At 44.4% G+C, this 27,113-nt stretch overlaps 1 protein-coding gene across 3 annotated transcripts in view; it reads right to left on the bottom strand.

The window, feature by feature from the left end:
- LOC144606241 (uncharacterized) overlaps positions 1–27,113 on the bottom strand; it is a 68,083-nt gene that overhangs the window by 31,274 nt on the left and 9,696 nt on the right. For 2 of the 3 annotated variants that reach the window (XR_013548931.1, XM_078422150.1), the window contains exons 3-6: positions 23,810–23,952; positions 16,202–16,319; positions 7,150–7,278; positions 2,323–2,540 (exon numbers count right to left, since the gene is read on the bottom strand). Coding sequence is in view for 2 of the 3 variants with exons in the window: in XM_078422150.1 (XP_078278276.1) it covers positions 2,323–2,540; positions 7,150–7,278; positions 16,202–16,319; positions 23,810–23,952 (608 nt within the window). In the remaining variant the exon portion in view is untranslated. The remainder of the gene's footprint in view (positions 1–2,322; positions 2,541–7,149; positions 7,279–16,201; positions 16,320–23,809; positions 23,953–27,113) is intronic. The other variant, XM_078422151.1, reaches the window with a different exon arrangement.

Below are 27,113 nucleotides of genomic sequence, written 5' to 3'. Positions count from 1 at the left end.
TGAATTGTTTGGTAAGAGGGGCAACATTTAAAGGAGACGTGCATTTGGATTTGGGTAGGCATATGGATATGCAGGGAATGGAAGAAAATAGTAGATAAGAGATCATGGCATCATGTTCAGCCCAGACATTGTGTGCCGAAGGGCCTGTTCTTGTGCTGTGCTGTTCTATTATGGTGGCATTAGTGAACGTCACTGAATTAATACTGAACCTGCTAGGGACTAACTACAATAGTCGTAGCAGTTCACCGAAAAAACAGCGACTGGAACCCCCCCACGACAATGTCTACGACAAACTACAACAACCTACCACCTAGTCGATGTCAAGCTATGGCAAGCTACCGACAACCGGCGACCCAATCGTTGCGACTTAGGACGTCCACCTACGACCGCACCTACGACGACCTACGACCATACAGACAGCAAACCTACAACAACCGAAGTCAACCTACGTCTACCCGCGACAAGCTACGACCGTGTCGGCGACAACTGAAGACAATTCACGTCATTTTGGCCTCCGGGTTTGAGGCCGGTACCTGTCGCCAGTTGTCGTAGGTAGTCGCCAATGGAATTCAACAAAGTCTGCACCGGCGACATTCTACGTCACCTGGCGACAACCTACAACAGCGCCTACGTCAGGAGACGTCAAGCTACGATCATTGGCGTCAAACCAACAGTCGCCGACATTTTTTAAACATTTCAAAATCCAGCGGCGACCAGAAAAACGCTCCGACTCTTTGGAGACAACTCACGACCGTACAGGCGACACCCTGGCGACCGTGTGGTGACAGTCTAGTCGCCCGTAGTCGCCTAAAAAACCGCCTGTGTGACAGGGATTTTATTTCTCTTATAGGAAGTTACCAGGTTTCTGTTAGACCTGCATTACAGAAATATATTTTACATTTTAAAACCTAATCTAATGACTAAACAAAGTCAGAGACAATTTTGCATATTGCTGTTACCACTGTCTGTCTGTGTCAGTATTTCACCACTTCAGAATCAGAATAGCCTTTATTGTTATCCAAAAAATGTCTTGTGGATGAAATTCCGTTACCCACAGTCCAACAATAAGAGCAATAAAAATAAGCAATGACACACACAATCACAAACCAACACAAAACAAAAAAAAGAAACAGCCATCACAGTGAGTCTTTCTTCATATCCTGTAATAACGATTTTGCAAAAATACATTGGCAAATTTGACCTTTAAAACTATAAAGAGGCGATTGTGGAAACTGCATTATAATCTACAAAAGAGAAACTAGCAAAAGTGAAAATTAATTTTAACTGCCTGTATCTCTTTCGCTTTTTATTCATCGGTTGGAAAAGCTCAGTTTACGATAAACAGACTGCAAAAACATGTGCTTCCACTTTACTGAAAATGCAAAATGCAAAAATAGATTTACTGAGCCAAGTCTGAAGAAGGGTCTCGACCTGAAACGTCACCTATTCCTTTTCTCCAGAGATGCTGACTGACCCGCTGAGTTACCCCAGCTTTTTGTGTCTATCTTCGGTTTAAACCAGCATCTGCAGTTCCTTCCTACATATACTATAATGTTTAGGACAAAGACCTATCATTTATTTATTTGCCTCTGTACTCCACAATTTGTGATTTGTATTAGAAAAAATAGTGCACATTGTCAGATTTTAATCAAGGCCATTTTTATACATTTTGGTTTCACCATGTAGAAATTGCAGCAGTGTTTCTACATCACCCCCCTCCCCCCCTCCCCCCCCCTCCCCCCCCCCCCCTATGTTACATAGATTATTCTATTGATGCATATCTTGAAGTCTGTTCTTTATCAGTAAAACCTACGTAAATGAATACAGAGGAAATAGTGAGGCAGGTACAATAACATTTAAAAGACATTTGGACTGGTACATGAATTGGAAAGATTTGGAGAGATATGGGGCAAATGCAGGCTAAAGGGATTAGCTTAGATGGGGCACCTCGGTCAAGGACAAGTTGGGGTGAAGGTTCTGGCTGTATGACTCTAAAACTTTAAGATTAAGAAAAATAAGTAAACATACCACTTATCTTTTCATCTGATTTACAACTAGTTTCTAACGTTTTTGTGGGAATTCAAAGGCCTACAAATCAGGAACAGGCTGACCAAGCAATGCAGTTAGCTGGCAGTTTTCTGCAGAAACCCTGGCTAAAAATCAATGAATTCTGGCCCAGTTTGAGACTCCAATAACCTTGCTTCTATTATTTTCTTAATATTTAGTGGCATCATCAATATCCTAGCCAAAGGCATCACAGGTTTATTTTACTTACTTTAGAAAGCATTAAAAAAAATCTGGTGTCCTTTTCTATGAACATACCTGATGAACCTGTTCCCTCATCCACCACTCCATGAATGTTACATATTCTTCGACCAACTGAGTACTCAACACATTGAGTGATGTACTGGGAGTGGTTGCTGCTAAGGAGACCTGTACCAATGGAACCAGCAGGAGATAGTTTGCTTCTGAAAGATAGTCGCTGGAGTGTTGAATCTTCTGGTAGTAAGACAGGACATTACTCATCACCTTGGCCGCATCTGTAAGCACATTCATAATTAAATAATAAAGTTGCTGAAACTTATGGACTTGGACCAACACAAACAATGGTTTGAGGTGCACTGACTGGCATAAATTTAGCATACTTCCAAAACAACATTGATGCACTTATATGTCGTCTTTAGGTTGTAAAATGGGTCAAGTTGCTTCACAACCTCGTGTAAACAAACAACATTTGACAATGATCTACATAAAGAAATTGTAGGTGAAATGATTAAAACCCTGGTCAATAAAGACGTACAGGTATGTAGGTTAATTGGCTGGGTAAATGTAAAAATTGTCCCTAGTGGGTGTAGGATAGTGTTAATGTACGGGGATCGCTGGGCGGCACGGACTTGGTGGGCCGAAAAGGCCTGTTTCCGGCTGTATATATATGATATGATATGATATGATATGATATGATAAAGCAGGCATTAGGGAGAAAATAAAATGAAGAAAAGAGCAATAATTCGAGAAGGAAATAGTTTGATCCTAGAGCGGAGGCAGCTGAGTGTACTGTCACCAATAGAAGAGCAAAAACAAGAGGTTGGAACTGAAGCCAGGGAGGTTGTGTGGCTGGAGGTGATTACCAAGGTAGGGAGTGGACAGACAACGGGGTGGGGGAATTTGGTTGGGCCAAAGGGCCTGTTTCCATGCTGTATGACTCTGTGACTAATCTCCTACCTTCCACCCCTAATGAACCTGATCATATTAAAAACTCTTCTCAAATGCTAAACTATACTGAAACACTTTTTCAGCCTGACCAGTCAAACCTTGATTCAAATCACTCATCCACGTTGGAGTGTTGGACTGATAAAATCTTTCCTCCCTCACCTTAAACCTCTGTCCTCTGGTTCTTGATTCTCCTACTCTGGGTAAAAGACTTTGCATTTACCCTATCAATTTACCTCATGATCTTATACGCCGCTATAAGATCACTCGTTTGCCTCCTGTGCTCCAAAGAATAAAGTCCTAGTTTTCCCAATCTTTCCCAAGCTCAGGTCCTCCACTCCTGGGAGCATCCTCATAAATCTTCTCTGCACTTTTTTCTGCTTAATTCCATCCTTCCTATAGCAGGGTGACCAAAACTGAACACAATACTTTAAATACAGTCTCACCAAAGTCTTGTACACTTGTCCAACCTCCCTGCAATACCCTCATTGACGAAGGCCAACGTTCCAAAAGCCTTCTTTCCCAACCTATCTACCTGTGACACCACATTCAAAGAACTATGTTGCTGTATTCCTATATCCTTCTGCTCTACAACACTCTTTGGGCCCTTCCACCCTCCTTAGCCAGAACATTAGCCACCCTCCAGTCATCTGTAACCTCACCCGTGTCTAACGTTGAAATATTTATCTCAGTCAGGACACCTTGGATATCTCTGATCAGGCCCAGGAGATTTATCTACTTTAAATACATCTTATGACATCCAGCATCTCATTAACTGTAATACAAACTGTTCTCAAGATATCTCCATTAACTTACAAAGTTTTGCCATCTTCATATCTTTCTCCACGGTAAAAAGTGGTAATTCATTGAGAACCTTGGCCATCCCTTGCTGCTCCACACATAGATAACCACTTTGGTTCCCAAGGACCCTATTCTGCCCCTCATTAGGCCTTATCCCTTATTATACTTAAAACATCTCTTTGGATTCTCCTTAACCTGCCAGAACTGTCTCATGCCCAGTTTATGCCCTCCTGATTTCCTTCCTAAGACCAGTCTGAAGAAGGGTCTCAACCCAAAACATCACCCATTCCTTCTCTCCAAAGATGTTGCCTGTTCCACTGTGTTACTCCAGCTTCTTGTGTCTATCTCCTTCTTAAGAATGCTCCTCAATCCCCTATACTCTTCTAGGGATACACTTAATCCCAGCTGCCTGTACCTTGTCAACTAATTGGCTTGGTATAATTGTAAATTGTCCCATGTGTGTATATAGTGTTAATGTGTGAGGATTACTGGTTGGCATGGATCGGTGAGCCTGTATCTCTAAATCTAAAAAAACCCTGAAAACTAAAACTAAAAACCTGACCCATGCCTCCTCCTTTTTCCTGACCAAGGCCTCAGTTTCCCTTGTCATCCAGGGTTCCTTACTTCTACCTTTCGTGCTTTAGATTCAAACAGGAATATGCATACCATGAACTTTCACTATCGCATTTTTGAAAAGCATCCCACTTTCCCCAAGTCCCTTTGCCTATAAACAATCTACTCCAATCAACTTTTGCAAGCTCCTGTCTAATATGGTGGCAGAATCAGACCTGGTTTCAATCCTAACTATGGGTGCTGTCTGTATGAAGTTTGTACGTTCTCCCTGTGACTGTGGGGTTTTCTCCGGGTGCACCGGTTTTCTCTCACATTCCAAAGATGTACAGGCTTGTAGCAGTCCCAATCTCTCATGGGAAAGTTAAAATCCCACACAATGACAATCCTATTATGCTGCAAACTTCTGGCATATTTGTTCCTCTAATTTCCGTTGACTATTTGGGGGCCTATAATACAATCCCTACTAAGGAATCATTTCATTTTTATTTCTCAATTTCACCCATATGGATGATTCTTCAGTAATGTCATCATGGACTACAGCCAGAATGGTCTCTTTAATCAGTAAAGCAACTCCCCATCCTCTTTTACCCCCGCCTCTATCTCACCAGTACCACTTGTGCTCTGCAACATTAAGCTGCCAGTTCTGTCCCTCCCTGAGCCAGGTTTCCATAATGACAGTCATGTCTCAATCACATGTACCTATGGGTTGAGTAAAGCTGCCTTAATTGTCAGGCCACTTGGTCTGAAGAAGGGACTCGAGCCGAAAAGTCACCCATTCCTTCTCCCCAGAGATGCTGACTGTCCCGCTGAGTTACTCCAGCATTTTGTGTCTCTCTGCACTGAAATAAATGCAACTTAATCTAACTGTCAGTCATCACGATATGAAATTCATTACCTGTAGTGGTGGAAACTTAATCAATCAGGGCTTCAAGAGACAATTGGACAGGCAGTTAAAAGAAAATAATTTGAAGGGTCTATGAAGAAAGTGGGAGGCACAAGGAAGTGCAGATGCAGTTTATAAAACCCCCCCACCAAGTATTGGAGTAACTCAGCAGGTCAGGCAGCATCTCTGGAGAACATAGGGAGGTGACTTTTCAGGTTGGGACCTTTCAGCAGGTTGTTTGTAGTGGGGGGGGGGGGAAGGAAGCTGAGTGGGGGCGGGACAAAGCCGGGCAGTTGGGTGCAGATGATAGATTTTATGATTAGCAGTTAGATCAAAGATGGGGAGACCAAAAGGTGTGAACTAAGGATGGAAGAGGCATGAAATGTGAAGCCAGAGGAAGGGATATCAGTGGAAGGGAACAGGGGGCGGGGAAAAGGGGGCGGGATAGTGGGAGAAATAGGTACACATCTGGATGGAGTATAGGGAAGAGAAATAAAAGGGGTGGATATTTTTGGTTAGTTATTTGAAATTGGAGAATTCAATGTTCATACCATTGGGTATTAGAGTATGCACGCAGAATATGATTGTTGTCCCTCCAGTTTGCATTGGGCCTCACTCTGGCAATAGGCCAGGACAGAAAGGCCTGTATGGGAATGGGAGTTAAAATGGTTAGTAACTGGGAGATCCAGCTGGCCTTGGTGGACTGAGTTCGTGTTTGGCGAAATGGTCGCCGAGTCTATGCCTGGTCTCGCCAATGTAAAGTGAGGCCACATCGGGAGCATCGAAAGCAATAGATGTGGTTAGAGGAGGTGCAGGTGAATCACTATCTCACCTGGAAGGGCTTTTGAGGTCTTGGGATGGATGTGAGGATGGCGGTATAGGAAGGTATTACATCTCCCGTGGTTTCAGGTGAAAGTACCGAGGGAAGGTGTGGTTTGGGTGGGAAGGGATGAGTGAATCAAGGAGTTGTGGAAGCATTGATCTCTGTGGAAAGGGGTGGGGATAAGAACGAGTGATTGGTGGTAGGATCATGTTGGAGATGCCAGAAATGTCAGCAACCGCCCCAACGTGGCAACTCCAACAGCCTGACCGCGGGAGAAGATGGCAGGGGAAGAGAAAATACATTCTGGCCTTCCATCACAGTGAGGAGGTGACTGGAGGAGACTCACTGTGATGGATGTTTCTTTTGTTTGGTGTTAGTTTGTGATTGTATGTGTTATTGCATTTTTATTGATTATTCTTATTGGTCTTATTGTTGAACTGCGGGTAATGTTTCATTTCACTGCACATTTATGTGTATGTGACAAATAAACGACTATTGACTATTGACTTTTGAAATGATGTGTTTGGAGCAGGGGAACTCTATCCTTGTTCTGTCTGGGGGTACGAGGAGCTATAGCAGAACTGCGGGACACAGTGATGACACAGGTGAGCGATCCGTCTATGACAGCAGGGGCGAAATCCCCGTTCACTAAAGAAAGAGAACATCTTAGTTGACCTGGAATGGAAAACCTCATCCTGGTAGCAGATACAAGAGAGATGGATAAATTGAGACGGAGATAGCGTGAGGAAGCGCGAGATAGAAAATAACATTGAATCTATTATCTTTCATAAAATGTCAGAAAATGTTGCATAATTATATTACTCCAACACAGGTGTCTCCAGTCTCAAGACTTGCTTACATTTTGTTTCACTGAGAGTTTTAAAAGTTGGCTCTGAAGACAGCAGAGATTCACATTTCAGGGATATCGCTTTGTCAGTGTTGGACTGGGCAAGGTTTAGAGATAGCCAGGAAAGATATTCCATTCTCACTACAGAGGAAAAAAAAGAAGCATTAGATAAATAAAAGGACTACTGTTCAAATACTGAAATTCTACCCCTGTTTATCGACCCATTTGGCTAAATTTGATATACACTAATTTAAAAATTAAGATGTGCCAAAAAAGCTGTGGAAAAAGTCATTTAGTTTCACAAAGATGACAAAATCCCAAAACCTTTTTCTATGGGAAGGAGTTCTCACCACCCAGTGATGATCCCTTCTCCCATCTCCGCCAGACCCCTCCTCTTGGACTCCCCGGATGGCCCTCTACCTTCTTTACACCTTTTCATTTCCAACTGTCGGCGGGGCATCAACTGCCTCAACTTTTCAACTCCCCTTACTTACTCGAACCTCTCCCAAAGAGACTGAAGAAGGGTCTCGACCCAAAATGTCACCTATTCCTTCTCTCCAGAGATGCTGCCTGTCCCGCTGAGTTACTCCAGCATTTTGTGTCTACCTTCGATTTAAACCAGCATCTGCAGTTCTTTCCTTCACCTCCTGACAATATATGTTACCCGTATTCTCCAATGAGGCTGTAGTCTGATTGTCCGTAAAGTTCCGTGCTCTAAACATCATGTTTGTTACTGAGGATTAACCATTCAATAAGATGATGCTTCTTGTCTCAACCTAATTTGCCCACGTACTCCCCATCCCTTTCACATTCTTTTTAATTGAATTGAATACAATTCCAAATGTAGTCTTCTCTGAAAATAAATTTTCTTCCTCTCAGGATGTACACAATCAAGAGAGGAATAGGTCGGGTAAATGCCCAGATTCTCTTGCCCAGAGTAGGAGAATCAAGAACCAGAGGACATGGATTTAAGGTGAAGGGGAAAAGATTTATTAGGACCTTGAGGGGTAACCTTTTTACACAAAGGGTGGTGGTGTATGGAACGAGCAGGTGAAGGAGGTGGTTGCGGAACACAACATTTAAGAAACATTTAGACAGGTACAAGGATAGCATTGGTTTAGAGGGATATGGGCCAAACACAGACAGGTGGGACTAGTGTGGATGTTGGGCCGAAGGTCCTGTTTCCATACTGTATGACTCTATCACTCTCTGTCCTAAGTGGATGACCATTTATTCTGACACTATGGCCTCTGTTTCTAGATAACAAGGAAAATAGAATTTCAGTCTCCATCCTGTCAATGTCTGCCAGGATCTTATATGTGTTGACAAGATTCCCAGGTGATGTTTTGGATCAGGAAAAAACAGAGGTCGAGTAACTCAGCAGGTCAGGCAGCATCTCTGGGGAACATGGATAGGTGATGTTTCAGATTGGTTGACTATAATGGGGGGAGGGGGTTGAAGAAAGCTGGAGGGAGGAGCGGAAGGGAAAAGTGTGGCACGTAATAGGTGAACACAGGGGAGGGGGGTCTGAAAGGCAGATGGTTGAACAAAGGCCAGAGATGAAAAAAAAGGTGTGAGACAAAAGATTGGTTTGTGAATTATGAAGGATGCAAGTAGAGGGGGAGGGGAGAAATACGTTCAAGTCCAGGTGGAGTCCAAGGGGCGGTGGGAGGAAAGGAGCTTTGGGGGAGAAAGAGGGTGGGGAGGGGGTTGTTAGAGGTTACCTAATATTGGAGAATTCAATGTTCATACTGTTGGGTTGTAAGCTACCCAAGCGGAATATGAGGTGTTGTTCCTCCAGTTTGTGTGTGGTTTCACTCTGGCAATGTAGAAGACCCAGGACAGAAATAGGAAGGGGAGTTAAATGGTTAGCAACTGGAAGATCAGGTAGGCCTTTGTGGACTATGCATAATGGTTTGGTGAAATGGTCGGCAAGTCCACGCTTGGTCTTGCCAATGTACAGGAGGTTAGAGGAGGTGAACGTGGACCTCCGTCTCACCTGGAAGGCTGCTGTGAACGCTGGATGGAGGTGAGGGAGGAACTCTGCGGTGGCAGGGGAAAGTACCTGGGGAGCGGGTGTTTTGGGTCGAAAGGGATAAGTGAACCATGGAGTTGTGGAGGGAGCAGTCTCTGAGGAACACGGAAAAGGGTGGAGATAGGAAGATGTGACTGATAGTGGGATCACATTGGAGGTGACTGAAATATCGGAGGATGATGTGTTGTGGAGAAAGTGTGTGGAGTCAAAAGAGTTGTTGAGGATGAGGAAACGTTGCACCAGGCAGAGGGGAGCGTTAGTAAGGCGAAATTAATTGGGTCTCTGTTTGAGAAAGAACTGGAGGGCATTGCGACTTTCATGGCTGGGAGGGAAGTGTAAATGAACTGGATGTCCATGGTAAAGATGAGGCAATGGGGCCCAAGAATTTGAAAGTTATTGAAGGGTGTGTTAGTTGTCTTGGATGTAGGGGGGGAGGGATTGGAGGAGGCATAGGATTGAATCAAGATATGTGGAGATGAGTTCACTGGGACAGAAGCAGGCAGAAACAATGGGCCCACCAGGGCAGTCCTGTTTGTAGATTTTGGGGAGGAGATAAAAGCAGTGGTGCAGGGTTGGAGCACGATAAGGTTGGAGGTTGTGGAGGGGAGATTGCCAGAGGTAATGAGATTAGAAATAGTATGGGAAAAGATGGTGTGGTGTCCATTCCTGAGGTCATGGTCAAAGGGTAGGTCAGCGAAGGTGTCCAACAGCTAGTGCCTGGCCTCAGCATGGCAGAGGTCAGCCTGCCAAACTACAATGGCGGGTTTAATAACAATGTTGGGATTGTTGCTGAGTGAGCGGCGGGCTATGCGTTCAGAGGGGGCAAGATTGGAATATGTACAGGGACTAGAAAAAGTCAAGATGGTGGATGTCACATTTGGAAATAAAAAGATACAAAGAGGGTAGAAGGCCAGCAGGGGGAGCCCAAGAGAAGAGACGAAGGGTCATCACTGGGAGTGGAGAACTCCTTACAATCGAAAAAGGCCCGGATGTAGATGTAATGGAAGAAGATTTCTACATCAAGTGGGCCTGGAACTCGTTGAGGTATGGTACGGTAAGGTAAGGCCTCTGTTGACAACCATTTTGGATCAGGACTGCTTCGGACTGGACAGACGACCTTTCAGGTTAGAACCCATGTTAGACAAGACAAGACAATAGGTGCAGGAGGAGGCCATTCGGCCCTTCGAGCCAGCACCGCCATTCAATGTGATCATGGCTGATCATTCTCAATCAGTACCCCGTTCCTGCCTTCTCCCCATACCCCCTGACTCCGCTATCCTTAAGAGCTCTATCCAGCTCTCTCTTGAATGCATTCAGAGAATTGGCCTCCACTGCCTTCTGAGGCAGAGAATTCCACATTCACAACTCTCTGACTGAAAAAGTTTTTCCTCATCTCAGTTCTAAATAGCCTACCCCTTATTCTTAAACTGTGGCCCCTTGTTCTGGACTCCCCCAACATTGAGAACATGTTTCCTGCCTCTAACGTGTCCAACCCCTTAATGATCTTATACGTTTCGATAAGATCTCCTCTCATCCTTCTAAATTCCATTGTATACAAGCCTAGTCGCTCCAGTCTTTCAACATATGATAGTCCCGCCATTCCGGGAATTAACCTAGTAAACCTACGCTGCACGCCCTCAATAGCAAGAATATTGATTTATTATATTGAATATTATCATTTAATGCATGGTCACCACTTTAAAAGGATATGATAACACTGAAAAGGAAGGGCGAGAGATTTACAGTTAAAGTCATAGTCATACAGCACAGAAACAGGGCCTTCAACCCAACTTGCCCATGCTGACCAAGATGCCCTATCTGCACTTGACACACCTGCCCTATCTGCACTTGACTCATATCCCTCTAATCCTTTCATATCCATGTACCTATGTCCTCTGCTGAGGCAGTCTGAAGAAGGGTCTCGACCCGAAACGTCACCCATTCCTTCTCTCCAGAGATGCTGCCTGTCCTGCTGAGTTACTCCAGCATTTTGTGTCTATCTTCGATTTAAACCAGCATCTGCAGTTCTTTCCTGCACCCCTTATGATTCTATATGTTTGAATAAAGTCACCCCTCATACTTCTAAACTTCAAGGAATGCAGCTCCAAATTGTCTTGACTCTCTTGTCTTTCTCATCCTAACAATTAGCATGGCGTATCTTCTTTAGAAAGCCTCCAATGCTATAACATCCACTTTTAGGTAAGAGGACCAAAACTGTGCAGTATTTCAGATGTGGCCTCTCAAGTACCCTGAAAATAAGTAACAAAATGTCCCTATTCTTAAACTCCATCATCTTCATACTGAAGGCCAACATTAAACTCCATCATCTTCATACTGAAGGCCAACATTAAACTCCATCATCTTCATACTAAAGACCAACGCACTGTTTGCACTCTTCACTACTTATTGGACTTTTTGTGATTCATGCATTGGAACATTTGGACCCCCTTGAATTCCATTTACCTGCAGAATCTCTCCATTTAGATAATGTTCCTTTTGATTCATCTGATCAAAATGCATGACTGCACACTTCCCCATGTTAATCAATTGCAGTTTTAACCCAATCACTCCATCTGTCTGTATCTGCTGCAGAATCACATGGTCTAACATGCTCTTCCACCTATTTTTATATTATTAGCAAATGTGGAAACGTTACATTTACATAAAAACATAGAAAAGAGGTGCAGGAGGAGACCATTTGGCCCTTTGAGCCAGCACCGCCATTCATTGTGATCATGGCTGATCATCCACAATCAGTAACCAGTGCCGGCCTTTTCCCCATATCCCTTGATTCCACTAGCCCCTAGAGTATCTAACTCTTGTACTTTACCTTCTTCAGACTGATCTATTTCTTGTACTTTGTTCCTTCCTCCAGTTTATTCATGGAAATAATTCACGACCATGAGCCGATTCCTGGGGCATTTCACTGCTTGCATACCTCCAGTCTGAAAAGGTCCCTGTGTTAAATCCCCTCTGCCACTTTTCTACTTATTTTGCTAAGCTACTTTGTGTATTTCAGTCTATTAGTGTCTCTTAATGCATTAGCTTTAACACATTCATAGAACATAGCACATGGAACAGTAAATCAGAGGATCTGGCCCCTCTAAACCTTTACCACTAAGGCAATATTTAAGAAATTAAAGACATCCACGACAACAACTACATTGCTTTAACATCCTTCCATATCTATGTCTACTGTTGGCTATTGGGAGGTCTATAGTAATACCCCATGATACAATAGATGCTGTTATATTTCTGAACTGCACTCATACTTTCTCACTGGATGAGCCTTTCAGGGCATCCCCTCATTACCAAGGTTCCCACCACTTTAAAAGGGTATCAACAGTACCGGTTTCCACGAAGGGTAAGGTGACTAGCCTCAATGACTACCGACCGGTGGCACCAACGTCCATGGTGATGAAATGCTTTGAGAGGTTAGCTATGGTCGGTATCATCTCCTGCCTCAACAAGAACCTGGACCCACGACAATTTGCCTACCGTCAATGGAGGTCAATGGAGCAGGCAATCTCACTGACTCTCCACTCTGCACTGGACCACTTGGACAATATAAAACATATACATCAGGCTGTTGTTCATTGACTAGAGCTTGGCGTTCAACACAATCATCCCCTCCAAAGGAGTTACCAGGTTCATGCAACTGATGAAGGCCAATGTACCAAAGGACTTTTTTACCATCCTATCTACCTGTGACCCCACTTTCAGGGAGCTGTGCACCTGTACTCCTAGACCCCTCTGCTCTACAACACTCCCCAGGGCAAAACCATTCACTGTGAAGGTCCTGCCTTGGTTTGACTTCCCCAAGATGTAGCACCTCACACTTATTTGCATTGAACTCCATTAGCCATTCTTCAGACAACTTGTCCAGTTAATCTAGTTTCTGCTGTAATAACCCCCTCCACTGCCTACGATGCCACCGACTTTAGCATCATGAGCAAATTTACTAATCATGTCTTGCGCATTCTCATCTAAATTGTTGGTATAAACCACAGGCCAGCACCGAACCCTGATGCTCACCAATAGTCACAGGTTTCCTGTCTGGAAAAACCTTCCACCACCATCCTCTGCTTCCTTCCGTGAAGCCAATTCTATACCCTGGCAGGTCGCTCTCCCTGGATCCCATGTGATCTAACTATCCAGAGCAGCCTACGATGCAGAACCGTTTCAAAGGCGTTGCAGAAGTCTGTACAGGTAGCATCCACAGCCCTGCCTTCATCAGCCTTCTTGGTTATTTCTTCAAAAAACTCAATCAACGACGTGAGACATGATCTCCCACGTACAAAACCACGTTGCCAATTTAACATCTGCCTCTATCGAATTGCATATTTATCTTATTCCGCAGAATCCTCTCCAATAATGTGCCTACCACAGATGTTAGGCTCACTTGTGTATAGTCCCAGAGTTTTTCTTGCAACCCTTCTTAAATAGAGTCACAACTTAGCCACCCTCCCGTCATCTGGCACCTCACCCATGTCAAACAATGATTCATATACCTCCGTCTGGGTTCCTGCAATTTCTTTTCCAGGTTCCCACAGTGTCCTTGGATATATCTGATCAGTCCCTGGAGATTTATCTACCTTCACACACCTTAGGAAGTCCAGCACTTTGCAGTCATGATGGTACAGCAATCTGGTCTCATTGCATTATCTGCAGATTAACCCTGGTATAATCTTCAATGTAGATAGAGCTCTTAAGGATAGCGGAGTCAGGGGGTTTGGGAAGAAGGCAGGAACGGGGTACTGATTGAGAATGATCAGCCATGATCACATTGAATGGCGGTGCTGGCTCGAAGGGCCGAATAACCTCCTCCTGCACCTATTGTCTATTGTAAGGGGGAATCAGTTCATAGCATCAAGAGTAGAGGAAAAAGAAAGGTCTCCTTGTGTCAAATGTTACATTGAAGTTTCCCTATTCTGTCGACCTCAACTAAAGACATGTAGCAGAGTGGCACAGCGGTTGAGTTGCCGCCATACAGCGCCAGAGACTTGGAACCGATCCTGACAATGGGTGCTGTCTGTACAGAGTTTGCACGTTCTCCGTGACCTTGTGGTGCACTGCACAAGAGTCACCATGTGTGGGTTTTCTCCGGGTGTTCCGGTTTCGTCCCACATTCCAAAGCCTCGCAGGTTTGGAGGGTAATTGGTTTCTGTAAATTGTCCCTATCGTGTAGGATAGAACTAGTGTGGGGGTGATCATTGGTTAGCGCAGACTCGGTGGGCCAAAAGGCCTGTTTCCATGCTGTATCTCAAAATAAAAAGAAAACATATCACTACAAAATAAGGAACTGCTGTTTTCTAAAACCCACTGGTCTAGACTTCCTTACAGTTAACAGTAATGCAATTACTGGCTCAGGCAGTGAAAAGCATTATACGACACATGATCCGAAGTTTCCTATGTGGGGAAAGAATGGCAGAAATGAGAATACATTGAATGAGAGTAACTGCCGATCGAGTCGGCCTTGTAGCTGTCCAGTGCTCCATTAGTTCGGGTGCTGCTCAAAGTGGCCGAGTGTGGGAATGGATGCGGCCTGCGGTGGCAGGGAGCAGTGGTGGAGGTCAGCGACACATCACCTGGTCAGGTCGACCCTTGCGACTCCGACCCACTGCTGTTGTACAGACAATGGGTCTTTATGGCCAAGTTAAGGCTCCAAGATTTAAAAAGAAATCCGGACTTGGAGGGTACAAGATGGCACTTAAAGTGTGGAAACTCTTGTGTGCTGACTCAGTGTGGTCTACTATCTTAGTATGATTGTGCCTAATGTATAGTAGGATTGTCACTAAATTATATGCAAAAAGAAAAATTCACTGTACTTCAGTACACGTGGCAATAAAGATTTTAAGATGGGCAACCCGTAACCAGCATTGCACCATAAGGATCAGTGCTGATCTTTAGCTTTATATTGAATCCAAGATGGCTAATGGTACAAGGGTGGAATGAATGTAAGAGGAGGACAAAACTGCAAACAATTATAGAAAGATAAATGAATAGTTAAATGAAATTGTTAAATGAATAGTTTAATGAAAATTGAATTATTAAATGAAATGGGTCACAAATGATACATAAGAAAAGAGTGAAACCATCCACTTTGGTGGGAAGAATAAAGAGCAGAATATTTACATTGTGTAATCTTAATGAATCATTATGTTCGGAGAGATCGGGATAATACTGTGTGATAAGCAGAAAGTGTGCATGTATGTGTGGTCAGAATTTAGGAAGAAATACAAAAGTAGAAAAGTCTTGCTGACTATGCAGGGCTTTTCAACCACAGCTGGGGTGCAGCATCCAGTTTCAGTCTTCTTATTTAAGGAGATATATGCTTGCCTTAGAAAGAGTGCAGAGAAAACCCATTAAGTTAATTCCTGGAATAACAGCAAAACACACAGTGCTGGAGGAACTCAGCAAGTCAGGCAGCATCTGTGGAGGGAATGGACAGATGACGTTTCCAGTAGGGATCCTTCTTGGGACTGATGAAGCAGGTGGGAGAAATCCAAAAAGCAAAGGTGGGGGTGGGCAAAACCTGGCAAGTGACAGGTGGATATAGCTGAGGGGGGGGGGGGGGGAATGGACAGATGGGTGGAGTAAGTGACAAAGGCTAGATGTGACAAGGAGACAAATGAGTATTAAATGAGAAGAGAGCATGAAATGTAAAGCTAGAGGGAGGGATATGGATGGATGGGGACACAGGAGAGGATAAAGAGTGAGGTAGAAGGGAAATATGGGACCAAGGGATGGGAAATGAGCGTGCAAAGGAGGAGAAAGGAACATAAATACTGGGGGGGTGGGAGATGGTGGGTGAAGTGGGTACACACCAGAGTTGGGGTAGGCAGGAGACAGAGACGAGGGTGTAAAAGTTCTGATGCACATTTGTTAAAATGCATCAAGACTACAAAAATGCACTCTTGTTGTATGAATAAATATCCTGAGATTTTCAGCAGATATTCCTGTAGCAGATATGCTTTACAGAATTTCCACCTGTAAAACGTTGACTTGGAAAGATTTACCTTCCCCTACCTTTTGTGTTGGTCAGATAAAGATTCCAAGTGAGCTTCCTCAAGTCTGGTGGTAAACTGTGGTTGAACAAAATATGCAATTTGGATTTCATGTCTGGCCACTTCTGTAACAAAGAAACCTGAAAAATGAAAAAAACAAACTTTTATTAGCTGATAGAAATATTTATCGAAAGTTACTGTTCCTGGGGCTTGCTTCTAAAGCCACTAACTTGGTTAATTGAACTATCCTGGCAATATGATTTCCTTACTTTGCGTTTCTTTCTGTTTGATATAATTCCTCTCAGAGTCAAAGAAAACAACAACCCAAGAGGTGACCACAATGTCTATGCCAGTCGCGAAAGATCTGCCTGAACTAATCATCACAATACAGTAGCCTGCAGATCTCTGCTCTTCAGGAATACAACTGAATATTCCTATTAGTTCTCATTTAGATAATCATTCCAATATATTGCCAGGTTTCTTTCACTCTGGGATTTTGGCATTCAGTACGTTAACAGGACAAATGACTTCGGACTTTCTTGACTGTTAACACCATTCTTATTAAAATATCCAGAAAGATTATAGATTTTCCCCAGACTCTCCGTCTGAAGAAGGAGCTCGACCCGAAACATCACTTATTCCTTTTCTCCAGAAATGCTGTCTGACCCGCTGAGCATTTTGTGTCTATCTTTGGTTTAAACCAGCATCTGCAGTTCCTTCCTACAGAAGATAATTTCCATATCTGGGGTAGAGGTCCACATTTTTCAAACATGATATTCTGGAAATAAATATTCTAAACTTCTAAGCTCAAAAGAGAAATTCCGACATTACTTTAATATACTATTTAAAGACCGCTGAATGGATTAATAGTATGTGTTTTTTATGTCAATAGTTGTGTTTTTTTTAAATACACCTCAAAAAATATTTTAAATAGTCTTTCAAATGCAATTAAGAATCCATGATATATCCAAAGATCATGATATCTATCTTGACTATACCTTCACCCACCCTGAGATTTCATCACTCAAAAAGTGGTGAACCTTTGGAATCTCTACCCTAAAAGGAGTGTGGAACTCAGTCATTGATAATGTTCAAGAGAAATCGATAGATTTCTGGAAATGAGAGGAATCTATGGATGTATGGATAATGCAGAAAAGTGGAATCTGAGATAGAAGATTATCCGTAATCTTGGTGATTGTTGAAGGGGAAAAATGGTATAATGCTGCTCCTACTTCCTATCTACAGCCACGTTTCCAGGATGATTCATACTTGAAAATATGTTAAAGAAAGACACAAAGTGCTGGAGTAATTCAGCAGGTCAGGCAGCATCTCTGGAGAAAAAGGATGGGGGATGTTTCTGCCCCATCTACACAAGGTCCATCCGTAATAGTAAATGTTTTAAAAAATTGTCCCTAGTGTCTAGTGTTAATATGTGGGGATTGCTGATCGGCACGGACCCAGTGGGCCAAAGGGCCTGTTTCCGCGCTGTATCTCTAAACTAAACTAAATAATGAAAGCTAATCGGCGAAAGCCATCTTGACCATCCTATCTATCTACCTGTGATGTCACTATGTACGTGCAGTCCCAGATCCCTCTGTTCTCCAACACTCCCCAGAGCCCTGCCATTCACTGTGAAGGTCCTGCCCTGGTTTAACTTGCCAGAACGCAACACCTCGCACTTACCAGTATTAAAATCTATTTACCATTTCTCAGCCCACTTGCCCAACTGATCAAGAAAGATCCTGCTGCAATTTATGAAATCCATCTTCATTCTCTACGAAACCATCCAATTTAATGTTAACTGCAAACTTACTAATCATGCCTTGTACATTCTCATCCAAATTGTTGATATAAACCACAAACACCAATGGGCCCAGCACCGAGCTCTGATGCACAACACTAGTCACAGGCTGGAGGGTCGGAAAACAACCTTCCACCACCATCCTCTGCTTCCTTCCATGAAGCCTAATCTATCCAGTTGGCTGGCTCTCCCTTGATCCCGTGCGATCTAACCTTCCAGCATAGCCTCCCATGCAGAATCTTTTCAAATGCCTTGGTGAAGTCCAGAAAGACAAACGTTACGACTTTGCCCTCATCAACCTTTTAGTTACTTATTTGTAAAAACCCAACTAGATTCGTGAGACACAAACAAACCATGCTGACTATCCTTAACCAGCTCCGGACTATCCAAATGCATATCTATTTTATCCCTCAGTATTTTCTCTTCAGTAACTTGCCTTCCACAGACTCATTGGTGTATAGTTCCCAGGCTTTTCCATACTTAAATAGCGGCGTAACAATGGCCATCCTCCATTCCTCCAGCACCTCACCCATATCTAATGATAATTCATATTTCGCTGCTGGGGCATCTGCAATTTTTTCTCGAGGTTCCCAGTGTCCTTGGAGAAATCTGTCTCATGCAGCTCCACACAGAGATGACAGCTTTGGTTTCTAAGGGGACGTATTCCCTCTCTTTCCCTTAATGTACATAAAATCTCATTGGATTCCCCTTAATGTTATCTGCCAGAGTTATCTTCTGCCCCCTTTTTGCCCTCTGATTTCCTTCTTAAGCATGCTCCTCAGTTCCCAAAACTCCTCATGGGATACACTTGATCCCAGCTTCCTATTGTTGTCCCATGCCTCCTTTTTCCTGACCCGAGCGTCAATTTCTCTCATCATCCAAGCTTCTTTAATCCCACCTGCCTTACCCTGCACTCTAACAGGAACATGTATGCCCTGAACTCTTGTCAACACTCTTAAAAACATCCCACTTTCTGGATGTTCCTTTGCCAACAAACAAACTACTCCAATCAACGAGCAAATTCCTGTCTAATACCATCAGAGGTGGCTTACCCCAATTCAGAATTTTAACTCATGAGCCCACCCTGTCTTTATCCATTGCTATCTTCAGACTAACTGAACAGCGATCGCTGGACCCAAAAGACTTGTCCACAAAAACGTAAATCACTTGCACTTCGCAATTTCCTAAGAGTAGATCCAGTTTGTCCTTTCCCGTTTAAGGCACTCTACATATTACCTGAGAGAACTGTCATGAACACATTTCACAAATTCCACCCCATCCAAGCCTTTCGCACTATGAAACTCCTAGTCTATATTGGGAAAGTTAAAATCTCTCATTATGACTTGTACCTTATTATCCATACAGCTGCCTGCAATCTTTTGGTAAGCTTGCTCCTCCAAATCCCGCTGACTATTTGGGGACCTGTAGTACACTCCCAACAAGGTGATCACCTCCTTTTCATTTCTCACCTCCACCCATGCAGACACACAGGATGGACCATCAGTAATGTCATCTCGGACTACTGCTGTGACATTTTCCTTAATCAATAAAACACTCCCTCTTCTTTTACCCCCACCTCTGTCTCTCCTGTAGCACCTGTACCCTGGAACATTAAGCTGCCAATCCTGTCCTCTTAACCAGGTTTCTGTAATGGCTATAACATCCCTGTTGCAAGTACCTATCCATGTTCTGAGTTCATCCGCCTTGCCTGTCAGGCCTCTCGCATTCAAATGTGCAATTTAATCCAGCAGTCCTTCCATGTCTACTCCTTGTTCCCTGTCATGCTCCTGCCTATTCTGTCCACTGAACTTTCTTTCACTACAATCCACACTGACTTCCAGCCTCTCACCTGTCTCATTGATTGCATTGATTCCACTCCCTCAGCCAATACACTTTAAACCCACCTGTGTAGCACTAGCAAAGCTGCTTGCCAGGATATTGATTCCCCTCCAGTTCAGTTGCAACCCATTCCTCTTATGCAGGTCACCTCTGCCACAGAAGAAATTCCAGTGGTCTAAAAATCTGAATCCTTGCCCCCTGCACCAACTCCTTAGCCATACATTAATCTGCCATATAGCGAGGCTTCAGTATTGTCTTCATGTTAAGAGGTGAATTTGAGAGGTGAATCTGAACATAAAAAGGCATTTTCCTCCATTTCCATGAGGAATTGGGTTCATGGTGACAATGAACCTCATTGAAGGAGAGAAAGCAACACTAACATTGTTGCGTTGTTGGAATTTCCAATGGACTTAGTGCTAGATGTTCCAATATTGATAATTAGGTTTACTGGTAATGATTACAGAGAAAACTAAATGCAAATTATCACCAAACATAGTTATGGAGATGAATTGAACCAGGAAAGAAATGGACTAAAAATAAAATTGTCATTTTACATACATCAGTTCTTCCAGATTAGGACACGATGATGTAACAAACTTTCAAAAATTTAATCCACAGTACTTTCAAAAATAGTTACTTACAACATTTTCTTGCATTAATACCGTGAAAAAAATGAATGGGTAATGTCATTACAATACAATACAATATATCTTTATTGTCATTGTACCCAGGGGTACAACGAGATTGGGAATGCGCCTCCCATACGATGCAATAATTTAGGTAATTTAGACAGCAGCAACCCAACGAAACGAAACAGTTGTAACAGTTTTGGACAGGGTAAAGTGCAAGTTGATCTATGCGTTGTGGCCATCCGGCTCAGCAGGACCGGTTCATAGCAGCTATGGCCCTGGGGATGAAGCTGTTCCTGAGTCTGGAGGTGCGGGCATAGAAGGCCTTGTATCGTCTGCCCGATGGAAGGAGTTCGAACAGACTGTTGCAGGGGTGTGAAGAGTCTTTGTGGATGCTGGTGGCTTTTCTGAGGCATCGTGTGTTGTAGATGCCCTCCAAGTCTGGTAGCTGTGTTCCGATGGCCCTCTGAGCTCTATGGACTACCCGCTGTAGAGCTTTCCTTTCTGCCTCCGTGCAGCTGAGGTACCACACAGGGATGCCATGCGTTAGGATGCTCTCTATGGTGCAGCGGTAGAAGGTCGTCAGCAGCTGTTGGGGTAGACCAGACTTTTTCAGTGTTCTTAAGTAGAACAGTCTTTGTTGTGCCTTCTTGACCAGCGCAGCAGTGTTATTGGACCATGTTAGGTCCTCCGAAATGTGAGTGCCCAGAAACTTGAAGCTGGACACTCTCTCCACACTGTCCCCGTTGATAGAGATCGGGGCATATTCCCCGTTATGTGACCTACGGAAGTTGATGATCAGCTCCTTGGTCTTGGTGGTATTTAGGGACAGGTTGTTATCCGAGCACCAGTCCGCCAGGTTCTGCACCTCCGCTCTATAGTTTGTTTCATCCCCGTTGGTGATCAGCCCGATCACCGTTGTGTCATCTGCAAACTTGACAATGGTGTTGGTGTCGAATGCAGGAACACAGTCGTGTGTGAAGAGGGAGTAGAGCATGGGGCTCAAAACACAGCCCTGTGGTGTGCCGGTACTCAGGGTGATAGTGGAGGACAGGTGCGGGCCCATTCTCACTGCCTGCGGTCGTTCCCGCAGGAAGTCCAGGATCCAGTCACATAATGACGAGCTGAGGCCTAGCGGGTGGAGTTTGGTGATGAGCTTGGTGGGGATGATCGTGTTGAAGGCGGAGCTATAGTCTATGAATAGCATCCTCACATACGTGCCCTGTCTCTCTAGGTGAGTCAGGACAGTGTGAAGAGCCAGAGAGATGGCGTCCTCTGTGGATCTATTTGCCCTGTATGCAAATTGATGTGGGTCCAGTGAGTCAGGGATGCTGGATTTGATGTGTGAGAGGACCAGCCTCTCAAAGCACTTCATGACTATCGGCGTTAGGGCAACCGGGCGGTAGTCGTTCAGGTTGGAAATCTTTGCTTTTTTCGGCACCGGAACTATGATAGCCGACTTCAGGCACTTGGGGACTGTAGCCAGAGATAATGACAGGTTAAAGATCGTGGTGAATACCTCAGCCAGCTGTTCAGCACAGTCCTTCAGTACCCTTCCTTGAACTCCATCCGGTCCTGCAGCCTTGCGTGGGTTGACCCTTTGCAGAGCGCGTTGTACCTCCTGTGTGCTCAGTTGCAAGACCTGTCCCACCGCCTCGGCTGGGGTTCTTTCACTCAAGGTGGTTTTGCCAGTTTCAAAGCGGGCAAAGAAGGTGTTAAGCTCGTTGGTCAGTGCCATATCGCTGTGGGGGCAGGCAGGGCTGCTCTTGTAGCCAGTGATGTCCCTGACACCCTGCCACATGCTTCTGGTGTCCGTGGTGTTGAAGTGGTCTTCCACCCGTTGCCTATGGGTGTCTTTGGCCCTTTTAATACCTTTGCTCAGGTGTGATCTGGCAACACTGTATGCTGAAGTGTCACCAGATTTAAAGGCATTGTTGCGTGCCCTCAGCAGGTTTTGTACCTCCTTGTTCATCCAGGGTTTCCGGTTTGGGAACATCTTTATCTCCTTGTCCTCCGTGACATTCTCCACACAGCAGTTAATGTAGGAGAGCACAGTGGATGCGTATTCCTCCAAGTCTACCTCTGAACCGTAGGTGGCCTGTTTTGCAAACAGGTCCCAGTCGGTGCGATCAAAGCAGTCCTGGAGTTGTAGGGTGGCATCCTCGGGCCATATTTTGACCGTCTTTATTGTGGGTTTGGTCTTGCGGATGAGGGGTTTGTATGCGGGCAGTAGAAACAGTGAGAGGTGATCGGATTGTCCCAGAGGTGGGCAGGGGAGAGCTCTGTAGGCGTCCTTTACATTGGTGTACACCTTATCCAGTGTGTTTGAGCCCCTGGTAGGGCACTGCACATGCTGATGGAATTTGTGGAGCGAGGCTCGTAGGTTGACCTGATTGAAGTCCCCTGCAACAATGAAGGCACCGTTGGGGTGGGCATCCTGCTGCTTACTGATGGCCGAGTGCAGCTGTGCTAGTGCTAGGTTAGCATTAGCCTGTGGGGGAATGTATAAGGCCATGATGATGACCACCGTAAACTCCCGCGGCAGATAGAATGGCCTACATTTGAGCAGTAAGTACTCCAGGTCTGGGGAGCAGTAGCTCTCTATTGCAGTGTGGTTGGTGCACCAGTCATTGTTAATATAGATGCAGAGCCCACCGCCCTTGCTCTTACCGGAGTCCTTTGTTCTATCAGCACGATGTAGTGAGCGGTTCGTTAGCTCCACAGCCCCGTCGGGGACCAGCGCGTTGAGCCACGTCTCCGTGAAGATCAGCGCACAGCAGTTTTTCAGGGATCGCTGGGTGTTGATCCACAGCCTTACCTCATCCAGCTTGTTGGAGAGTGACCGGACATTGGCGAGAAAGATGCTTGGTAAGGATGGTCTTTGTGGGGCCCTCCTTAGCCTGGCCTGCACCCCCGCTCTCCGACCACGTTTTTGCTTCCTCTCCCTGCGCTGGCTCCGTCTCCAACTCCCCGGTGTGGTGGTCCAGGGGCCTGTTCTACTGAGCTCCGTCGGGACTTTGGTGAGGGTTTTGTGGTACTCACCAGCCAGTCTCTCGCAGCCGTGTCCGATGTTAAATTAACATGATTAATGTTAATCCGTGTCTGATTAAATTACCAATCAGATTCAACTTGGCAATTAATGGACTACAATAATCAGGATAGTATGAAAATTGTCATGAATGAATGGAAGCTCATAAATCCGATATGTTAACTCTCTCTCTACTACTACCTGACCTGCTGAGTAATTATAACATTCACTGTTTCTATTTCCGTTTTCTAGCATCTACACATGTACAGATTGATGATATCACAACATGGACATAGTGAAATGCATGCTGATTGTTCAATGAAACAAACCCACCACGCCATCCTGGATATGACTCCCATAAGCCTCTGTCCTTGCCTGCATGGATTTGCTTTCATGCATTTTATAAATGAGTTGTCTACCAAACTGCTCCTCCAATGCAGAATTGATCCGACTAACAAGTGCTCTATAAGTACTTCCTGTAGAGAGAGAAAATGAAAAATGTTAGGATCTGGAGATGGGTCATAGACCTGAAATGTTAGTTCTGCTTCTCCCTTCACAATTTTGCCCAACCTAGTAAGTATTTTCATCAATCTCTGCTTTCATTTTATCGGAATTAGAAAATGTTCAAAATTGGCATAGTGCAATTTTCAGAAAGGGGGAAACTGTTTATCTCTTTGCAGTGGCAGGTGGCATTGTTTTCAAGAGAGAGTTAGATTTAGCTCAGGGCTAAAGGAATCGAGGGATATGGGGAAAAAGTAGGAACGGAGTACTGATTTTGGATGATCAGCCATGATCATATTGAATGGCGGTGCTGGCTCGAAGGGCCAATTGGCCTACTCCTGCACCTATTTTTTATGTTTCTATGCTTTAATGGTGGCATAAAGCTACTGCCTTGCAGCGCCAGAGACCCGGGTTTGATCCCGACTATGGGTGCTCATCTGTATGGAGTTTGTACGTTCTCCCCGTGGGTTTTCTGAGATCTTCAGTTTCCTCCCACACTCCAAAGACGTACACGTTTGTAGGCTAATTGGCTTGGTAAAATTGTAAATTATCCTTAGTGTGTCCGGGATGGTATTAGTCTGTGAGGATCGCTGGTCGGTGTGGACTCGGTGGGCCAAAGGGCCATTTTCCGCGCTGTATCTCTAAACTAAACTAAACTAAGATGCGGCCTGGGCATAGACACACATCATGTTCCTTCATCAACTCTGGCTGAGGAAATTACTGGATACTCGATCCCAGGCGGTCTAAGAGTATTTTCACCAGAGAGACTACAGAAAAACTACAGGAATTCAAAAAGCATCTTAGCACCGGCATCCATTTCAAGGGTAATTAAAGAAAGACTATAACTGCTGGCCCAGTCAGCAATGCCTCTATCTCAATATGACTGATTGGCACTAAATCAGTTGGTAATGACAGTTCTATGGTGTAAATGGATCCTGGCTTTGATTTATTGTGCTAAATACATATGAAGTTAGTTTTATTCCTTTCCACCTTCACCAAATTTCCTCAACTTCTATCAATTGATCACAACATCTGGCATGCACCTCCAGCACAATGGCACAAGGCTGACCAATCATATCAGAACTGCTGCTGGCTTCATGCTTGTTCAATGGATGTAACTTACGGAAATATCTTATCTGGCTTCTCAACAACATTGCAAGGTGGAGGTATAGAAACATAGAAAATAGGTGCAGGAGTCGGCCGTTTAGCCCTTCGAGCCAGCACCGCCATTCAATATGATCATGGCTGATAATCCAAAATCAGAACCCCGTTCCAGCTTTTTCCCCATATTCCATTAGCTCCAAGAGCTAAATCTAACTCTCTCTTGAAAACATCAAGTGAATTGGCCTCCACTGTGGCAGAGAATTCCACAGATTCACAACTCTCTGGGTGAAAATGTTTTTCCTCATCTCAGTTCTAAATGGCCTACCCCTTATTCTTAAACTGTGACCCCTGGTTCTGGACTCCCCCAACATCGGGAACATTTTTCCTGCATCTATCCTGTCCAATCCTCTAAGAATTTTATTTGTTTCTATAAGATCCCCGCTCATCCTTCTAAATTCCAGCGAATACAAGCCCAGTTGACCCATTCTTTCATTAGACGTCAGTTCCGCCATCCCGGGAATTAACCTGGTGAACCTACGCTGCACTCCCTCAATAGCGATAATGTCCTTCCTCAAATTAGAAGACCAACATTGCGCACAATACTCCAGGTGCGGTCTCACCAGGGCCCTGTACAACTGCAGTAGGATCTCCTTGCTCCTAAACTCAAATCCTCTTGCAATGAAGGCCAACATGCCATTGGCTTTCTCACTGCCTGCTGTACCTGCATGCTTACTTTCAGTGACTGATGTATAAGCACACCTAGGTCTCAATGCACCTCCCCTTCTCTTAATCTGACACCATTCAGATAATAATCTGCCTTCCTTTTCTTGCCACCAAAGTCGATAATCTCACATTTATCCACATTATACTACATCTGCCCACTCACCCAACCTATCCAAGTCACCCTGCAGTGTCATAGCATCCTCCTCACAGCTCACACTGCCACCCAGCTTTGTGTCATCTGCAAACTTAAAGATGTTACATTTAATTCCCTCGTCTAAATTGTTAATATATATTGTAAACAACTGGGGTCCCAGGACCGAGCCTTGCAGCACACCACTAGTCACTGCCTGCCATTCTGAAAAGGACCCGTTAATTCCTACACTTTGCTTCCTGTCTGCCAACCAGTTCTCTATCCATGTCAATACCCTACCCCTAATACCATGTGCTCTAATTTTGCACACTCATCCCTTGTGTGGGACCTTGTCAAAGGCTTTTTTGAAAGTCCAGATATACCACATCCACTGGTTCTTCCTTATCCATTCTACTTGTTACATCCTCAAAAAATTCCAAGGATTTCTCCTTCATAAATCCATTCTGACTTTGACCGATCCTGTCACTGCTTTCCAAATGCGCTACTATTACATCTTTCATCATCGACTCCAGCATCTTCCCCACTACCGATGGAAGGCTAACTGTTCTATAATTCCCCGTTTTCTCTCTCCCTTCTTTCTTAAAAAGTGGAGTTACATTGGCTACCCTCCAGTCCACAGGAACTGATCCAGAGTCGAGAGAACATGGGAAAATGACCACCAATGCATCCACGATTTCTAGGGCCACCTCCTTGAGTACTCAGGGATGCATCAGGCCCTGGGGATTTATCTGCCTTCAGTCCCAACAGTTTACCTAACACCATTTTCCGACTAATGATACTGACATGCTTTTTCGGACATAGTGGAAAGTCACTCAGCTATTTATATGTAAATCGACCCCCAGCAAACCCTTCGATCTTGTTCCCTTTTAGTCCTCCAATTTATTATCTTGCAATGCCCATTATCTCTCACTTGTAATCCTTTTGCCACTTACCTAAAGTAAGGAACAATTTACACAAGCCTATTGTCCTATCAACCTATTAATAGCCTATCTATTAATCTGAGGAGCACCTTCAGCAACAGACTGGTTCCACCAAGATGCAGCACAGAATGCCCCAGGAAATCATTTATCCCCATGGCTATCAAACTGTACAACTCCTCCTCCTCCTGTCATGGGGTAGACTGACTCGCCTCCCCCCCCCGACCCCCCCTATCTTTGC

Source organism: Rhinoraja longicauda, chromosome 26, assembly GCF_053455715.1.
Source record: "Rhinoraja longicauda isolate Sanriku21f chromosome 26, sRhiLon1.1, whole genome shotgun sequence".
NCBI classification, from domain to species: Eukaryota; Metazoa; Chordata; class Chondrichthyes; order Rajiformes; family Arhynchobatidae; genus Rhinoraja; species Rhinoraja longicauda.
The sequence above is the reverse complement of the archived record's forward strand: the minus strand, read 5'-3'. Positions and strand labels throughout refer to the sequence as shown.